The sequence below is a fragment of the Semicossyphus pulcher genome, unplaced genomic scaffold (assembly GCF_022749685.1).
Source record: "Semicossyphus pulcher isolate SPU_LCO1_2020_fin unplaced genomic scaffold, fSemPul1.0.p SCAF_20, whole genome shotgun sequence".
NCBI lineage: Eukaryota > Metazoa > Chordata > Actinopteri > Labriformes > Labridae > Semicossyphus > Semicossyphus pulcher.
The window spans coordinates 9,306,674-9,324,652 of record NW_027211694.1 but is presented as its reverse complement, the minus strand read 5'-3'; the positions used below and the strand labels follow the sequence as shown (position 1 = coordinate 9,324,652).

Sequence of the window (17,979 nt, the reverse complement as noted above, 5' to 3'; positions counted from 1 at the left end):
GTAAATTCAATTTGTGGGCTAAACTATGCAGAGGAGGCACTTTAAAAAGCAACTCATGTGAATATAAGAAAAAATAGTGTATAAGCTTGTAATGCACTGTTTAAAGGGGCGGTATGATGCTAATTTCAAGCTTCATATTTCACTCTGTGATACCTGTGGAGTAGCTTAGCATTATTTACTGTTTAAAAAACAAATTTTTCTCACACTGGTGCTGTGTGCAGGCCCTCTTACAGCTTCTGCCTGAACGACTCCCTTTAAGAAACCCCGCCCCTACAGGCCCACTTTCTTCTGATTGGCCAGCTCTTTGAAGCCTGCTGAGGCTGCACTTTGTGATGTCACAAAGTGTAGAAAAAACTGTAGACTGTAGCCTGCAGAGTGAGCCGACATGCCTGGGGATTACTCCAACATATTTCACCCACATTTAGTCTCGACATCCAACATAAGTAACATTGTATATGTCTGTAAATGTGAAACAGCATAATACCCCCTCTTTAAAGTTTTTGGGGTAAAAGAAAGAGGCAGGAAGACAGGAAGGCAGGAGAGACAGGGACACACACACACACACACACACACACACACACACAAAATAGCTTAAAAACATGTTTTATGTTTTATCAAAGATGCGTTTTATCACTGTTGGGAGCGGACAATCCCGGAGTTCGACAAACACAGAGAGAAAAATGACAATAGGTGGGAGACGTCTTGGGCGAGAGGCTGCCTTTTAAAAGGGAAAAGTCCATTTTCAGTTGAAAAGAACAGTGACTGTGTGGAAGCGTCTGACTTGACAATTACATGAGCGCTGCGAACGGCGCTGCGCCTCCGCTGATAACCCGTCGGATTCTATTAAAACTCCAGCACTCCAAAATAATGTCAGGAAATTATCACACACACACATATTTAAAAAGCCACTGACAATTACTCTTTTGCCGCAGTGTGCGTGCTTTAAGGAAGTCGAGACAAACTGGACGGAAAATAGAAAAATCAACTGGATTTGTAACGTTACAGAGGAAGATTAAAACAAAGGCTGTGTATGAGTGTGTGTGCACGCTCGTACTGAATGCAAAGCCACTGCAATGCAGCTATCTGTAGTTTCAAAGGCTGCTAATGGCCTTAGGTTAGCCTTGGGGCCACAAGCAAAAGCTTTATAGCATCTTAAGCTGCAGGAGTTAGTACTTTAGGAGTACGCAGGCAATGACATGCACAAGGACTCTCCTCTGTAAGAGTTCACGAGACCTACCAACCACAATCCTGCTCATAAGCAGGTCTTACATTCATGCCTCCCGTCATGTGTCCTGTCACCCTCAAACTCAACAGAAATTAAATGACAAAAACCTGACGTCTTTCTCCGCACATGCTGAAGGGAAAAACACATCCCATCATGAGTCACCCCTCCCTCGCCATCTCTATCTTTCGATTGGATCGCCGTTCCAAACGAGGGATCCCTCGCACACTTGTCCCGCGGCGTGGAATCACGTCAGCGCTCCCCTTCTTCTCCCTCTCTTCCTCCCTATCACGACGAAATGATTCATTTTTCTATTACGGCGATGAGCGTGTGAAATGAGCTATATAATCAATAGCATAGGTTTGTAAACAGCGGCCGCACTCCAGGGAGAATGTGTTTTGTTTCTGAAAACAATATGTGTGTGTGTGGTAGGGAATGCTCATCTGACAATGTTTACAAGGGCAATTTACAGGATATAAAGACACAGGTTCTTAAAATGAAGGTAGCTTTTATGAAACAGCAGGACGAAAAACAAGAGGACAAAAATATCGACCTGCAAGATGTGAATACAGCGAAGATGGTTTATTTATTTACCGTTTGTTTTTGTGAAATCTGTGTGTGTGTGGAGGTGAGTTTCGACACAATCAAGCTTAAGCACTTGCTGATATTTGTCACTGTAAGGCATGCTGTCGGTTACAGCAAACAGGTTCACTTCTGTGTGATAGAACATGAATGTGCGGACATAAAATTGCTCTCATAAGTGAGTCTGTGTTTGCAAGGTCATACCGTTAAAATCTTTGATATGTTTGGGGCTAAAGGCTAAAATGCACTGCCATATACCGAGAGAAAGACTTACAAAGAGTTGAGCGCGGAGCTTCTCGTCCTCGGTGGCGAGCCTCTCTCTTATCACGGCCTGCTGCAGGCCCTCCTGGGCCACGGCCCGCTCCACAGACAGGATCCTGGACACCTCATCCTGCACCTGGGACTGGGCCTCAGCCTCAGCCTGGGATGCTGAGCGCGCCTTCTCTGACTCCAGCCTGTGAAGCATCAACATTGAAGACGATTAATGCACTATACAACAAACAGACCTAGTGTAACCTTAGAGTATTATAAGAATGCACTTAATGGCAGAGGTGGAAGTGACGAATTACAAGTACTCAAAAACTGAAGGAAGGTTTTTGTTTAACCAGAAAACAGCCGTTAGATCATTCACTTCAAAGCTACCAGACTCCATTAACAAAATAGTAATTTTTTCCTTGCAGAACAAGGGAATTGCTGGTCTACCGCTGTCTCATTACACGCCTAAATACATGTTATTTCAGAACCAAACAAACCCTTTAAAACACCACACAATAACACAAACAAACTAACCAATCAAGGCAGCGGTAGATCATCAGCAAATTCCAGGTTCTGGGAGGTAAAATTACTGTTTTTGACAATGGAGTCTGGTAGATATGAAGAGAGCTATTAACTGTTGTTTCTGGTTAAACAAAGGATCTTGCTCTTTGACTTTAGGTGCTTTTTGATAGCAGGAACTAGGGTCTAAATTTAGTAGTACTTTCAAAAGGTCCGGGATCTTTCAGGGCGGGGCCTGCAGTGCTGATCGTTTCTGATTGGTCGAGTACTAGCAGCGTTTTATTTCAACCGCCATGTTAAAAAGACTGCAGCTGCAAGCTACTAGCGCTCGTCTCATTTCCAGTGTTGATGTGAATGAATGAATGAATCCATTAACAAAGCAGTTGATTCTCCTCCATGCTAACAGGCACACTGTAGTGTCGGACAAATGATGCTACCGGCCCATTCGTTGCGTTTCATGGCGTCATCTTTGTTGTATGGCCTTCATCTTCTTCTTACCGCCACCTAATGGACTGCCGGTGTAGTGCAGTTACTTTTATTGCTTCTCCATACGTCATTGGCCTGATTTGAATCTTCTGGGGACGAAAGGCCACTGTGGAAACGCAGACAACAGTGGGCCACAGGAACCATTTAGTTCCTGGTACTTTTGGTCAAAAAGCACCTTCAGTAACTTTTACTTGAAGTACTTTTTAAGCGAGCTACTTTTTACTTTTACTTGAGTAAAATTTCAGTCAAGTAACGGTACTTCTACTTGAGTAGAATATTTCAGTACTCTTTAAACCTCTGCTTACAGCTTTGGGGTTTAAACCACCACCCACGTTGTCATACTGCTGTAGTGTATGCCGCAGTGTTGCAGTGTCTCCCAAAAGACTTAAAAGGTCACAAATGTGATTACAGTGCTAATGAAGCATAGATAGCTCAATACACCTGTTTATTGATTTCCAACCTTAATGTCAGAGTCATCCATACACATGTCCTTGCTATTCCCCCGCTTGCAAAGAGGGGGCAACATGGAGAAGTCATACTTAATCAAAAGTTGAGCTGAGATGAATCACTGTCAGTTAACATCTGTCAGACAGTTTAAATCAATTCATATCATTTCCAAATGATTTACACTGAAGAGTGATTCGACTATTAATATGTAACAGGCGCAACCATCTCCCCAAAACTGGAGTCATCAATCCAACGCACCAGTGATACAGACGGAGGCAGCACGCTCTCTGCAGACACAAGACCACCATTTGAACCCTGTCACTGGGTTCTCGTTGTTGCCTAGCAACGCACTCCCCACTCTGCGACAGTGCGCTTTGATTGGAGAAGAGGAGGAACGTCCCTGAAACCCTGAAAGTCTTCTTTTGCTAGGAATCAAACAGTGGCGGTGAGGTAAAATAAACACAGAGCAGGGAGAGCGGCTGTCTGAGTGAAATATGACAGACTGAATGAAGACGGAGAGGATCTTAATAAAGTTCTGCCAGAGAGAAAAAAAACCCAAAGACAGCCCTGACAGACAGGCGTGATGAGAAGCAGGCTGCCTCGGCTGAGAGTGACGCTGGATGTTGACTGTTTTGTGACCTGTTCCACAGATAAGAAAGGAGTTCAGTGCGAGATTCCCTCACATTTAAACAAACCAGGCACCGCTATAGCTCTATTTTACCAATCTATGAATGATGCAGTCGAAGATCTGGTATTGTTTCTGAACAGTGAATTATTAGAACCACACATTCTTCTATTGTTTCTGTCTTTTTCAGAATCAATTTTATTATAATTATATATAATTATAATACATTTAAACATAAAACATTTCACTTGGTGTGCATTATGGGAAGCACATATATAATAAAAAAATAGGAAACTAAGTGAACAGCAGTACTGCTGCTGAGAAAACTTAATTAAAATAAAGTAAAAAATATAAATATTAAAGAGCATCATATAAAATATGTACAATGTATCTATTTGCTATGTAAGAGCTGTATTTTTGTACAGGGATGTGCGGTATGTTCGTGTCAAAGTTGTGCTTTAAAGTAGAGTTGTTCCAAAATCAATCATATTTATTTATCCTTTATTGTAGTAGGGAGGACCCAGGGATGCCCAGCAGCAATACAAGTAAAAACAAAAGAACATAGAAACAAAGTTAAAATAGTTATACATTAGGAGTGGCACAAAATATCGATACATTGTTTTTTATTTTTTTATTGTCATCCTGACTCACGCAATATAATTATCAATATGCTGGCGCCAAATATAGCTTTTTTAATTATCAAATATTCAGTGCTCGAAACAGATTTCCCTGTGACTTTGACTCACTGCGTCACTCCTTCATGACTCCTCTCGGTGGCGCTTACGACATAAATGAGGGTAACGTGAACGGAAATGAATTGGCCGAAGAAGAAGAAGTTAGTCAGATATTGTGATGTATCATTAAATGAATGTCTTACAATGTATCGCTGATATTATCATTATCGTGGGCCACGTATCGTATCATGAGCTACCCTGTGTATACATTCATAAACACATATTGCAAACACATGTCCCTCTCATTGTTTCCATGGTAACGTTATTGGCCTCAGATGCAGCCTAAAATAAGTTTTCGGGTATCGGCGAGTCAGTGAGCCAATCCAATGACATTTACTGTTTTGAGGTAAATCATCATGTGACACGACAACAGTTTGGTGCTAGCGGAGTTAGCTAGCAAACTGTCTAACATCTGCATTTTTACACCAATAAGAGACCTATTTTTTCATAGAAGTAGTAGCAGATTGGTACTCGGTGTCGGCCAATACTCAAGTCTTATCAGCATCAGGAAGGATACATTGCTTATTTAACTGAATGCATGACTGTGGCTTTTTCTCTTATTGCCTCTATTTTCTGTGATACTGTGATACATGTAAAGAGTTGTCATCTTTAATTCTGTTTTAAAATCCCAATTAAGTCTTTATTCACCTGTGAATACACACAAAATTCTGACAGTGAGGAAACATGATGGACAGACTCGACTTCTCCACGCCTTCAGCTCTGCGCAGACAACAGGCGAGGTTTAATAAAAATATGTCTGATGTCTTAAAGCTGCCATCTGCCCTGCAACACCACTGAATGTCGGAGAGCAGACGAGACGGAAAGACAGAGAAACAGAGACAGAGAGAGAGGGAGAGGAAGAAGCAGGAGTGAGCGGTGGCGACATGACATGTTTGGCCCTGAGGAAGTGAAGCAAAGAAGGAGTGAGGCAGGGAGTGGGAGAAAGAGATGGAGGGAGACGGAGAGAGACCAGCCATGTCCAGTCTCACAGTCCACTGGGCTGCACACGTCAGCACACTACATCCATCATCTGGCTCCGACTCACGCACACACACACACACACAGAGACACACACACACACACTCCTAATGGCCTCTTACGTTCACCATTTCCCTACAATCCACACCTGCCTGCACTGCTAATGCACCTAGCTTCTGCTGCTCAAGACGCTCACGCTGAAGCAGGAGAACAAATCTGCCAAAGCAAATTAAAGTGTGTTTTACCTGATGAGGCTTTGGTACAAAAGCTTTGCCTGTATTCATTCCACTCATTTAATTATGTGCATTAAAAGTGTGGAGATGTTTAAAGGACAACAAGCATTCTGTGGCAATAGCTTCTTTTGTCGTGACAGGAAGCAAAAATTGAAGAGAAACCCGAAACATGCCAAGAGGTAAGGTGACCAAAAGCTACAATCCTGGATGACTGAAAAGAAAGGGATCCAAGAAAATAGACAGCCTTGCAAAAAAGTCCCTTCTACAGACTTCCTCACAAGTGCTAACCCAAGCAAAGACTGCTATCACTAGCTGGATGCTATCTGTCTGCTTCACCTCTATTGCTTTCCAGTCATTATTGCCCTGTCCCTGGGATATTGGACGCATTTTTCATTCCACTGTGGAAGATTGGCACCGGGTAGGAATGGGGATCTTTGAGGAGGAGTAGACCGAGAGAAAGAAAAGACAGCACCTATGTATGGAGAAAAAAAAGTCTTCGGAGGATAAATGGATGATGTTTGGTCGGTACTGGAGAGAGAGAGAGGGAGGATATTCTTGGCCCGGTAACCTTTGTATTGATGGCTCAGTGGATCTGGCTTTGGAAACAGAAAGGAGCGAAGACAGAACCAGTGGGGTATCATTAATTTGAAAAGGAGTGCAAGAGTCCAGGTCGGCTTTTTTAGAAAAGTAAGTCGCTATTTTTAGGAGGTGACCTTGAGAAAATGAACGTTAGTTTAGGGTACTAGTTGTGATCTGCGGATGTGAAAAATACATAGGTTGAGTACATAGAAATGTAGGATCTGTAGGCGGGGACGTGGATTCTTAGTATGGCAAGTCTTCTGGTTTCTGTTTGTAGTTCGCTTGTAGTCCGAGCAATATTGACCAATCATGTAACAGCAGGCAGCCAACGTGTGGAGATCAAAGGCAGGCAGAACGTAATCAGCGGTAATGACACTCCGGCTCCCATCAGCGACATCTGACGACCATTTAGCTTCTTATTAATCTGTATAAACAGACATCTGCACGCTAACAGCTAACAATCTGTTGTAGATCTAAAATTTAACCTGAGATAAATTCCCTTGACGCTGTGTCACGAAAGCCGTTTAGCGCTTAGATTTCCTGACTTCCTTGAATGCATCAGAAATGACCGATTCGACCTCTGTTCAACAAACAAGCACTTTAAAAGTAGTTTTCTTTTCCTCTTGAGGACAGACCTGAGACTCCCAAAACAAGAAATCACAGCATTTATTTTGCTGACATATCTGGAGAAGAGAATTTTGCTTTACTTTTCATCTGAACACACAAAAGCTGCTTCTCAAGCTGCTATCTGGACTGTAAACAATGCAGCACGCGGAAAAGGAAGTCTCGACTGGAAGTCGTTTATCGCTAACTGCTGGCTAAACCGCACACGCCCGACATGTTCACCGTTGTCCCCAGAGGCTATATCGTCTCAGACAATAGCCGATGGGTTCTGAGATTGTGTGTGTGTGGAAATCCAGGCTTTCAAAGTAAATATACATGGTCATGAAAATAATGTTATGTCAATAATGCAACAACAGAGAATACCCTTACTGCAGCATAAATATGAAACAAAGGTACTTAATGTTTCTACTGCTGTCTCTCTCCTCAGCTCTTCACCCAATAATGCCTCCTGTTGTCTCGCTGTCATCTACACAAGAAGTGTCTCAACACAGAGCGCCTGGCAGGATGGATTCTGACAGACCTGCATAACAGTGCACACTGAAACAAAGGCATTTAAAGGCCCGATGCAATATTGATGTTAGGAATAATGCTGCTGAATGCTGCCTATGAATATTTTATGGAGGTATGCACTCTCCCTGACACACAGGCGCTCACACACAAACACACACACACCTCCTCGCACCTGACTGTGGGTGCTCTGAAATGTTGGGACAGAGATAAAATTAAGTGTGTGAGGAAACAAAGGACAGTGTAGTGGGGAAATTAATTTAGAAGAGGCCCCACTCTGCAGAAAGAACATGGAGGCTTTTTTTATACTCCCTCTTGACTTTGTCTGCAAACATGAAGAGAAGAGGGCAATGTTCTTCATGCTACGACCAAGCACGCTATCAAAAGTGGATAACATTGTCACCCTGACCTCTTTTATGCTGCATAAAGCTAAAAACCTCAGCATACAGTAATTTAATTTATTGAAAGAGGCGGTACACAAAGTCGCTCTGTAAGTTAAGTTGAATAAGTTCAGAGGCCGGATTCTATATGGCTCTCAGGGTGTCAGCGCCTAAACACTGGGGCGATATTAGTAAGTTATTTAAAGATATAATCAGTTTCGTTCTATTTGGCGGCACCTTATGGCGATAAACGGTGATTGCGGGTGCATACATCCCAGATAACTGGACGTCTGAGCTTGGTTTGCCTTCATCTGAGCGTCCAATTTGTTTCTTTTTCTTTGGATTTTCACTTATTTTTGAAGTTGTATCTGTAGTCACCAATCTTTTCTTTGTTTGTTCAGCCATATTAAATTACTGTTTACTCCGGAAAAACAGCTGCTTAGCTCCGCCTACCCTCTCTGGCAGACCAACCACTGCTGGCTGATGGAAAACGCGTCACTAACTGGACGCCGCATTTTTCCACGAATGTCGCCACAGACACCCAGTCCATAATTCTACTATATACTGCAAATGCAAAGTGGGCCACAGGCTCAATCACCATTGAGTTACCTCATTCAGCGATATTTATTTAAATGAAAATCTTCGAGATTATTACTTTAAGTTTCTATAGAACTGTAACTTCAACTGAAAAGGTCGGCTGAAGTACAGTAACATTTCTTTTAGTCAGGTTGTTTTGGTCACTACCTACCTCAACACCGAGGTAAGGTTGCTACTAAAGCCCTTTTTACACATGCACTCTCACGATGCAGGACATGATGTTAAAAGTACAGTCCCAGTAACTGATGAACAATTTTCCCCGAATCTCTCATGTCTCCAATTTGCAGACATCTTTGCCATCTTCTAAATGATCCTTCTTCTTCAACCTCGGATGTTCTTATTCATCCCGTTATGTGTCGCTCTTCTGGTCGCAGGATATAAACGTCATCGCCCCGCCCACTCGCTCAGTTCCTGACTATTACCTACTGTGCTCACACATCGTTTCATCCGGACTTCTTGCAGACATTTTACTTGGAGGCTTGCAGGAAAAAGACTGGTGAAAAATTCAGCCCAGCTGGACAATGTCTGGAGATGTTCAGGATTGCCATGCATGTGTGAAAGGGGCTTAAGTGGCTCCTGTTCACTCGTTTGTTTTGCACAGCTGCTTAGTTAGCATTAGATGGGCAGTATGAGGTTCATAAAACGGTCGGTGGAATAATATTAGCAAACTGCAAATTAGATGCTTTGGATTGCTAGTAGCTGCTCGGTAGCTAGTTGATTGTTGGGGTGCATGATGAGGTTGAAATTCTAATTATTCTCCTGGATATCGCGATCACCACCGTCAGTAAATGTTATGGGGGAAAGACTCCTGGAAAGTTGAAATGTTGTGCTGTGTTTTTGCAGTAATCGCAGTAAGAATATCACGAAGAAACAGAAAATTCAAGCGCAGTCAGGGAATCCGATCAAAGCCTAGAAATGTTGCTGATTCAGATGCATATTTTTAGTGAAGAATAAATACTCCCCAGACACAATCTAAGCTAAATCAGGTTCAGGAACTATTTCTAGTCTCCCAGCTTTCTTTGAAATAAAAGTTGCGGTTCAGTTTGAGGTTATATGTGCGTGTCAGTTGATGCATTTCTGCTTGAAAAAAAGATAAAGAAATAAACAAAATGTAAAAATCTGTAGGCTAGACTATCTCTCTATGCGTCTGACCTGGGAGCAATACAGACTTTAACAGGCTGCCTGGTTAGCAAAGGCAGGGGGAGACAGAAGCTCTGAGAGAAGGTCAGTGTTCTCACTCGATAGTCTGACATGCAATTATATCGCACAAGGCAACACAAGGTAGTGAAGTAGATGCTGAAATAATGGGACGAAGTTGCGGAGCGACAACTGAGCTTAATGTGTTTGAGATGGACTGAAACACATGCTTTTTATGCAAGGACATTAAAAGAGGATATAGGAAAGGAATAGGAAAAGGTAAGACCGGTTCAAACAATGACGCAGGATAAGTTAGGTAGGAGAGACTGAATGGTGTAAAGACTTCTCTCTCGCTCTCTCTCGTCCTTTTCTCCGAGTCGTTCTGCTCTGATGCCTCACAGAGAAGCGGCAGAGGCAAATCTGCTCCCTGCAGCCGCTCCTCGCTACAAATGAGTTTAGGCTGCACCCAAATGAACTCCTCGCAGAGCCCTTGCTTCACTCTTACCAGAGCAAAACATTCAAAGCCAGATCTCTGGAGTTCAAGTACGGGCCCGAAAGCCAAACAAAGGAAATGCAGCCTAATCGAAACAACTTGCTTCCTCAAAATGCCCCGTATCTGAGGACCCTACACAGCAATACAGGAAAGAATGGAGGAATTAGACTAAGTGTGGAAACAATTAGATTTACACAAAGGCAAAATGTGTCCTGACGCCTTACGGATGTCCAATGTCATTTAGCGAGACATAATTTTTAGGCTATTTTTAGCACCTTTTTCAAAATAAAAGTCTCTTCATATTGTTAAATTACATGTAAGATATTTTAAGCTTTGTGGAAATAACATTTTCATACAACCAGAGAACGAAACACGTGTGTAGCTACACAGGTTTTAAGGGGCTTATGTGTGTTAGCAAACACAAGGAGGTGGAAGGGGGCATTTTAACAACAGAAAAAACTGCAGGAGCAATTGTTTGAGTCGAACATGACCTTGAGATTTTGGCCTCATGTATCTCATGTGTGTGTACATGTATGTGTGTCCTTCCCCGCTGACCTGAGGGTTCACACATTATTCCATTTCCCCGTGTTCAAGCTGTGCAGCAGTTTCACTGCAGGGTTCTGTAACTAGTGAGCCACTGTGCGGGCTTGTTAGCTGAGCTTTGATACAGACACACACAAACACAAAATGTGGCTCTTACCACATTTTTTTTGTTTTCATCCAGTCTCCTTGCTGAGTCTCAACACACAGCTAAGGCCACAATCACAGCGCTGCCTCTGCCTTCAACGACCAAAAAACTCTGTAATTACTGCCCTGCGCTGCGAGGAGGTGAAACACCTCTGAAATGTAATAATGCTTTGACAACACAGTAAAAGAAAAAAGCACTGTTCCTCTCATTTATTTCAATTAAAATAATCGGTCACCTTTATCTGCAACAAATTTAAAAAGTTCTATTGTGGGAAGAAAAGAAGTACATGACATTTTCAGTCCTGGCGGGTGGTGGTGGGTCAGCAGGAAGTTTTTTTTTTTACCGTTCATGGACGTAGTCACCGTGACGTCACCCATGGGTATCTCGACTGCGCAAGTGACGCCTCGAGCGTGGGATATAGCTGCCGCCATGTTGGTTTTCTGGAGCCAGAAGTGACCATATTTGGATGAGAGGGTGGTGCTAAAGATCAAAGCTTAAAAGTTTGTGTCTGAAGCTGGTCTATTACCTCGTGAATGAGCTAGTTTAAGTTCATGTTTCGCCACGGAGGAGATTCTTTTTGTGGTGGTGACTGACTGCAGTTGTTTATTTATCAGACAAAAGAAGTAGCAGACTCGTCGTCTTCTCATCACAACGGTCAGCCGTAATCTCTCCGGGGAAAAGCCAGCCACTCCTGACTCCTATGCTCTGGCTGCTGAATAAATAAATATTTTATGTATCTTAAACTTCCCACATCAAACTTAAACTTGTTTTAATGTTAAGTTGATCATGACCAACGACCAGCAGGCCAAAAACCATCCAGGCCTTGGAAAAAAAGCTCTGCGCTGTCAGATGGACGACAAAAACATGCTAACAGATGTGCTCTAATGTTAATTTAAACTAAGGGAAAGAAGAGCTAGTTTTTTATGCAACTCTAACTTTTTGACGTCACAGAGTGCAGCCTCAGCAGGCTTCGGAGAGCTGGCCAATCAGAAGAAAGCAGGCTTGTAGGGGGGGGGTTTCTTAAAAGGGACAGAGCTGACTGAGTCGTTTCAGCAGAGGCTGTATGAGGGCCTGCACAGAGCACCAGTGTGAGAAACATTTTTTAACTGTAAATTATGCTAAGCTACTCCACAGGTATCACAACGTGAAATATGAAGCTTGAAATTAGCATAATACCCCCCTTTAATATAGTGTGTGGTTATATGAAATCTTGGTCAATCTTGATCTGTTCTGGAGAAACAGAAAGACAAACCTGAAATGGAGTCAAGCACTGATATTAAAATATGCCTTAATAAGGAGGCATAATGTTGCAGCTCTAAATTGAAAGTGTTCAGGAAAGCAACACCCTGATAAATTCCGGCCCGTAATTCGATCAGATGCTCGCCAGTCTCCACGCAATCCGAACAAACTGCTTACGTCTGCCCTTTACGCTGAAATTCAGTTTTATTGAAATGTTATTCGTGTTTTCTCTTTCATTACATTTGGATTTTGTCTTCAGGACTTATTGATTCTGGAAAAGAAAAAAAAAACACCACAGAGTTGCACCTTTTAAATCCCAGAATGCAGCCTGATAAGCTGCCCCATGTATTTGTGGAAAAGGAAAAAGGACACACACGCACAAATGCACGTTACAACAGTAGAACAAAAATAAAAAGGCTACATTAAAGTGATATTAATATGCATCTAAGTGCTGGCTAACTGATGATTGCTTATAACCCATTTCATGTTCAGTAAAGACTCCTTAAGTGAAAGCGCAGCCTGTGCCGAGCACAAACAAAAATTGAGGACTTGAAAGCCACCATGATTTCAATTATTTGCAAGGAGGGCATTATTTTGAAGCACTTACTCCTCCAAGCAGACGTCAATAAGTGAGCTGCAGGAAGTAGTTACTTCAAAAAAAATAACCAGCTAGGGGGGGAAAAAATCAATAGAGAAATGATTTCTCAAAACCACTTGTTAATTTCTCTTTTCTCGCATGAGCCTCAAAAGAGAGGCTAATCGCTAGGCTAATGCTACCTCCTTCTGGATGTAGAAAGGTTGTGTTTTTTCCCCCCGTACGGTACAAGGGTGCGTTTAGTGGCTAATCACGGTCGCTCATTCACCAGGGTCTGCTGGAGATCATCCAGGCCTATTAAAGGGGCGGAGCTACGCGATTATCGGACATTATGGCGCGTGCACCTGCTTCTTTTGGGGTCAAAAAGAAGAGGAGAGGGAGAGAAATGTACTCCTTACGTGAAGAGTGTGTTTCTTCATCAGGCAGGGCTAATGTATCACCCACTCAACACCCAGGAAATTACCTCAGGATAGCGTCCTCCTCTCTCAGGCATGATTAATTGATCCGGAGAGAACAAGAGAAGCAGAGACAGAGGGGGGGGAAAAAAGTGCTGATGTGCTTCGGAAGAGGGGTAGATTGGGAACACAGTGGGGATCGGAAAGAATGGTGCTGACCTTTTTGACTATTAATGAAAGCGGGAAATGGTCACATCTGAAAATGTCCCCGGTACTAATGAAATCCTGGAACAGGAATTGACACTATTGCACTATCCCTGATTCAATCTATCACGCTCCAAAGACAGGTGATGGGAGAGAGAGGAAAACGAGAAGGGTATTCAGGAAGTTCTGACTTTCAACTCTAAAAGACAAGCAATTCATATATTTCTGAATGCTTAAGAAGAAAAAAAGTTTCAGAGGAAGATCGTAAACAAAAAACGACTGCATCATCCCACTCTAAAACACTGTGCATGTGTGCGTTTGTGTGTCTAACCAGGCTTGCAGCTCTTGCTCCGCCTTGGCCCTGTCCTGCTCCAAGCCTTTGTGCAGCTCAGCAGTGATCTTCTTCCTCAGGGCCTCTTCATCAACTGGGGACAAAAAGAGAAAAGAGAAAAGAGATATGTTTCTTTGAAATAACAGCTATTGTTTGCTGACAGGCATATTGTGTTTGTCTGGACGCTGAATAGAGCCCTATTGTATACAGAGGTTATAATAAAGAGAGAGGGAGAAAGAGATAGGTGGGTGTTTTGTTAACAAGTGTTGGAAAATCTGCATAAATCGAAAAATGTGTTGTTCAAAATTAACATATAAAATATAATGATTTAGTCAGACGTCCAGATTGGTGTGTCTGGGTTGTTACCAAAGCTGCAACTATTAGCTAATTAATGGGTTAGTCGATTGGCAATTTATTGGCGACTATTCTAACAACTGAGTCATTGTTTGTCATGCATTTGTGCGGATTTCCGCTTATTCTTATGTCTATGTGAATGTGTTAGTAAATTGAATATATTACTGTTGGTCAAACATAATTTCAAAGCAATTTAATGGCATCACCTTGGAGAAGCAGTAATAGGGTAAAGGAGTACTCGCTAAATAAATCACAATCGGTTACAAAAAAAATCTGTAATCGTTTTGTAGTCCTATATTTTTTCTACATCTCACCCCAGTAAGTTCCCTGTGTCATGTAGGCCTACAATTGTTATTTAAAAACCTATCATGCTTGTTGCTTTCTGTGTTTAAAAAATAATCCCCATGGCAATGTTGCCAATTCAGCGATGATGTCATAGGAACCGCACGCAGCTGGCTGTAGCTAAAGAAACCTGTGAAGACTAACGCCTATACCACAGAGAATCCGTGACCGCCGTGACCTCCGGAGTTGATCGCGCTCACTCTAGTCGATACTTGTGTTTCCACAGCACGCGCCGCGTTCCGTCTTCAACGCGTCTCTCCGCTCTGCTCCACCAAAAACACACACCAAGTCTATTCTTGACGGAGGCCGCGTCAAGCAGATCGTTCCAAACAGGAAGTCAGACACGAAAACAGCATAGAGCATCCTGTAATTTCAAAATAAAACACCATGTTGGCCCACAGACTCCCGTTTTTAAGTACTTTTTAATTAAGTAGTTAAGTATTTACCCGTGGTAGAAGAACAAAAATCACGGAATGATATCCAAATGAGTAGATAATCAACCTCGGGGTGCAAACTGAACTGTTGTTCGTGTGTTGCTCTGTTTAACATTGATGTTATCGCGTGATTTCGCAATTCTCCCGTGATCTCACAAATCTAGCTGCTTGGGCCAGCGCTCTGCTGCGCTGTGGTCCAGAAACGCCTCCTGTGGGGTAGGGCGCATGCCGTCTGACGGACCAGAACCAAGGCGCACACGGAATGCGGCGGGCACAGATCCTGTGGGCTCTGGGCGCTAGCTAAAAGCTACTGGTGGCGCAAAAAAAAAGTTATACATGGCAATAGAGCCATCATGGGAGCGGCTAGTCGCCCCATTGCTGCAGGCTCCCGAAGCAGGATCAGATGGCCCTCCTAGAGCACAGCGTAATCTAGTGTTGTTGTTGGAACTCTGTTTAGAAAATGTTTGTACGCCTTGTTGAACAGAGGTGGGCAATCTTTGCCGTCCTCTCTGACCGCTCTTTCACCAGCCACAGCAATGCGCACACACTGGAGCTCCAGGATGAATACTAGAGGGATGCGGAGGAAATCACCCCAGTGCTTAAGTCCCTGCAGGTGGCAACAACTGCCATATGTGAGCAGACACCCTTTCCATTGCCGATTAAGTCACACACCACCGGGTAAGCAACGGAAAGAGAGACTGTCCCTGCATTGATTCCATTGCGCAACTTTTGAAGACTGGACCGCACTGGAGATAATGTTGAATTTCTGCTTCCCTAAACAGTAATGAACATTTTGTAACTGATTCCTAATAGAGCAAGAAATGATCCTAAAGTGCACCTTGAGTTGTTATGTTTCTGTTAGCCATAAAACATTATGGAGAGTTAGTGTGTGGGCGTGCAAGAGTGTGTGTGTGTTTGAGTGTCAAATGCAGCAAGGCCCAATAAATGAACGAATAATACAAGACACAACAAATAAACTACCAATGTTATCTAAAAACACACACGCCAAGAGTCACACACACCCTCCATTCTCATATCACAGCACCGCACCACCTTATCTACATATATTCATGTCAGGGGACATCACACATGTATATGATTCCGTGTCTCCGCTGGTCTATCTTGGCAGGTAATTAAGCATGAAAGTAAAGATGCCCGCCTGCGACCCGGCCGAAACGTGCTCTGAAGGCAGAAGTGCCATGCGGTGTGCTGCGACACTGCAGTGTGCGGGAGGGGGGGAGTGTCTGCGTGTGTCGAGATTACTCTCCCACTGCATTTGTTAGACGGGATAATCCCTATTGTCGGAGTCTATTATTACCTGGTAACATGTGGTAACAGCAGGAAAGTGGGCATGCACACACAGAAGCCTAATTCCAGCTTTAAAACGTGCAAAGGAACGTCCAAATTCACTGACGGGAACTGAAAGGTGTGCTTTCATGTATTCTCCTCTATTTGACGATTGCAATCTAAATCCACTTTTAAAGCTCCTGTGAGGAGTTTTTCAAAGGTTATGAAACAGACTGAATTAATTATTTAATAATTAATTCTGATCACTCTATATGAGCTACAAAAGCAAACCAGACCATCAGCGACAAGATTGATTATTTCTATATAGTTATTTTTAATGCCAGAAACCGCCAGCAGGGGGGTAGGCGTCAGACGAAGCGGTTAACTGCACGCTGCCTTTGTTTACGTTTTCCAGAGCAAAAATTTAAAGTGAGTGATATATATGACTGTTAAAGAGAGCAGGGTGCGATTTTGTGTTAAAAGCCACCACTTAAGCATGTACAGGACAAAATCAGCAAAGAGATAAGAGGTACGGCTTTGTCCACGGGGGCGCCAAAATCAACACAAACCGAAAGTTCCTCACAGGAGCTTTAACGTCATACACACAAAAGTTTATACATCTTAGGCAGTTGCTAATTAGTTGATGATAAGGTTTGTCATTAACGAGCACTTCTCCCTCCAGCTTCTGTCATCCTTTTCGCCGCCCTTAGCAGCTCCGTCACACCCACACTGTAAACTATTTTCTCTGCTTCTGCCAAAACACACAAAACCAGAATGCAGTTAATTTAATAGTTTCTCTCAATGTCAACCTCTGTCGCCTTTATTACTCTTCTCTGACAACTATTCTGTGCAGTAAAGAGAATGAATAAGCAGGTAAAAGGTAAAAGGACGTTTGGTATGACAGGGCTTCAGAAGCAGTGGCAGTGATTGACAGGTGACAACTTTTCACTGCATACTCATGAATCTTCAGAGACGGACTTCTATCACCCGCTGTCCAAAGTGTGAGGAAATTATATCCATCTAGTCTGACGGCACCACTGCCTGAAGCACCATTGATCTAACTGCAGAGGAGAGGTTAATTACAACTCTGCTGTTACACTGTTAGACAAGCTGTAGGAAATCCTGAGTCTGCCACGGGGACATGTGGTGAGTAATACGTGACACAATACTATATGAAATTAGGTAAATACAAAAACATATCACATAACAGTTTAGTGAGACTATAAGATTATAGCTGATTAAAGGTGCACTACTGATTAATCATCATTTTATCAATGGATTGAATGACTAAAGATGTGTTGCGAAGGTGGACGCTCAAAAAGGCACCACACATTATTTATTATCTGTTCATTCTAGAAGGTTTTTAGTGTCTTTCAGCTCATTGTTTTAGTTATTTTCAATGTATTGTCCATCGCACATCGTGGTATAAAAGCTCTGAAAAGGCCACTGTACGATACTCAAACAATATGGCAGACTTTTACGGGGCCGAGGAATACACTTTAAAATTTTTTGGGTTTCAACTCAATCGAATAGCTAGCCTTACACATGTTTAAGAAAAAAAAAGGGCCCGTGAAAGAAATTATCTTTAAAATAACGTTCGACGTTAGTTATGCTAACTAGTTAGCTACCTGTTGCTAGGCGACAGGAGCGGCGTTGCAAGGGTGGACCAGACCGTCTCATTTCAATTCGGCTTTAACGGTCTACGCAGGCTG

General features: G+C 42.7%; 1 protein-coding gene across 4 annotated transcripts in view; it reads right to left on the bottom strand.

The window, feature by feature from the left end:
* The window catches only part of chchd3a (coiled-coil-helix-coiled-coil-helix domain containing 3a), a 75,514-nt gene that overhangs the window by 50,140 nt on the left and 7,395 nt on the right, over nucleotides 1-17,979 (bottom strand). For all 4 annotated transcript variants that reach the window (XM_069671217.1, XM_069671218.1, XM_069671214.1 and 1 more), the window contains 2 exons: nucleotides 13,851-13,944; nucleotides 2,079-2,259 (listed from right to left, as the gene is read on the bottom strand). In XM_069671217.1, coding sequence (XP_069527318.1) covers nucleotides 2,079-2,259; nucleotides 13,851-13,944 — 275 coding nt within the window. The remainder of the gene's footprint in view (nucleotides 1-2,078; nucleotides 2,260-13,850; nucleotides 13,945-17,979) is intronic.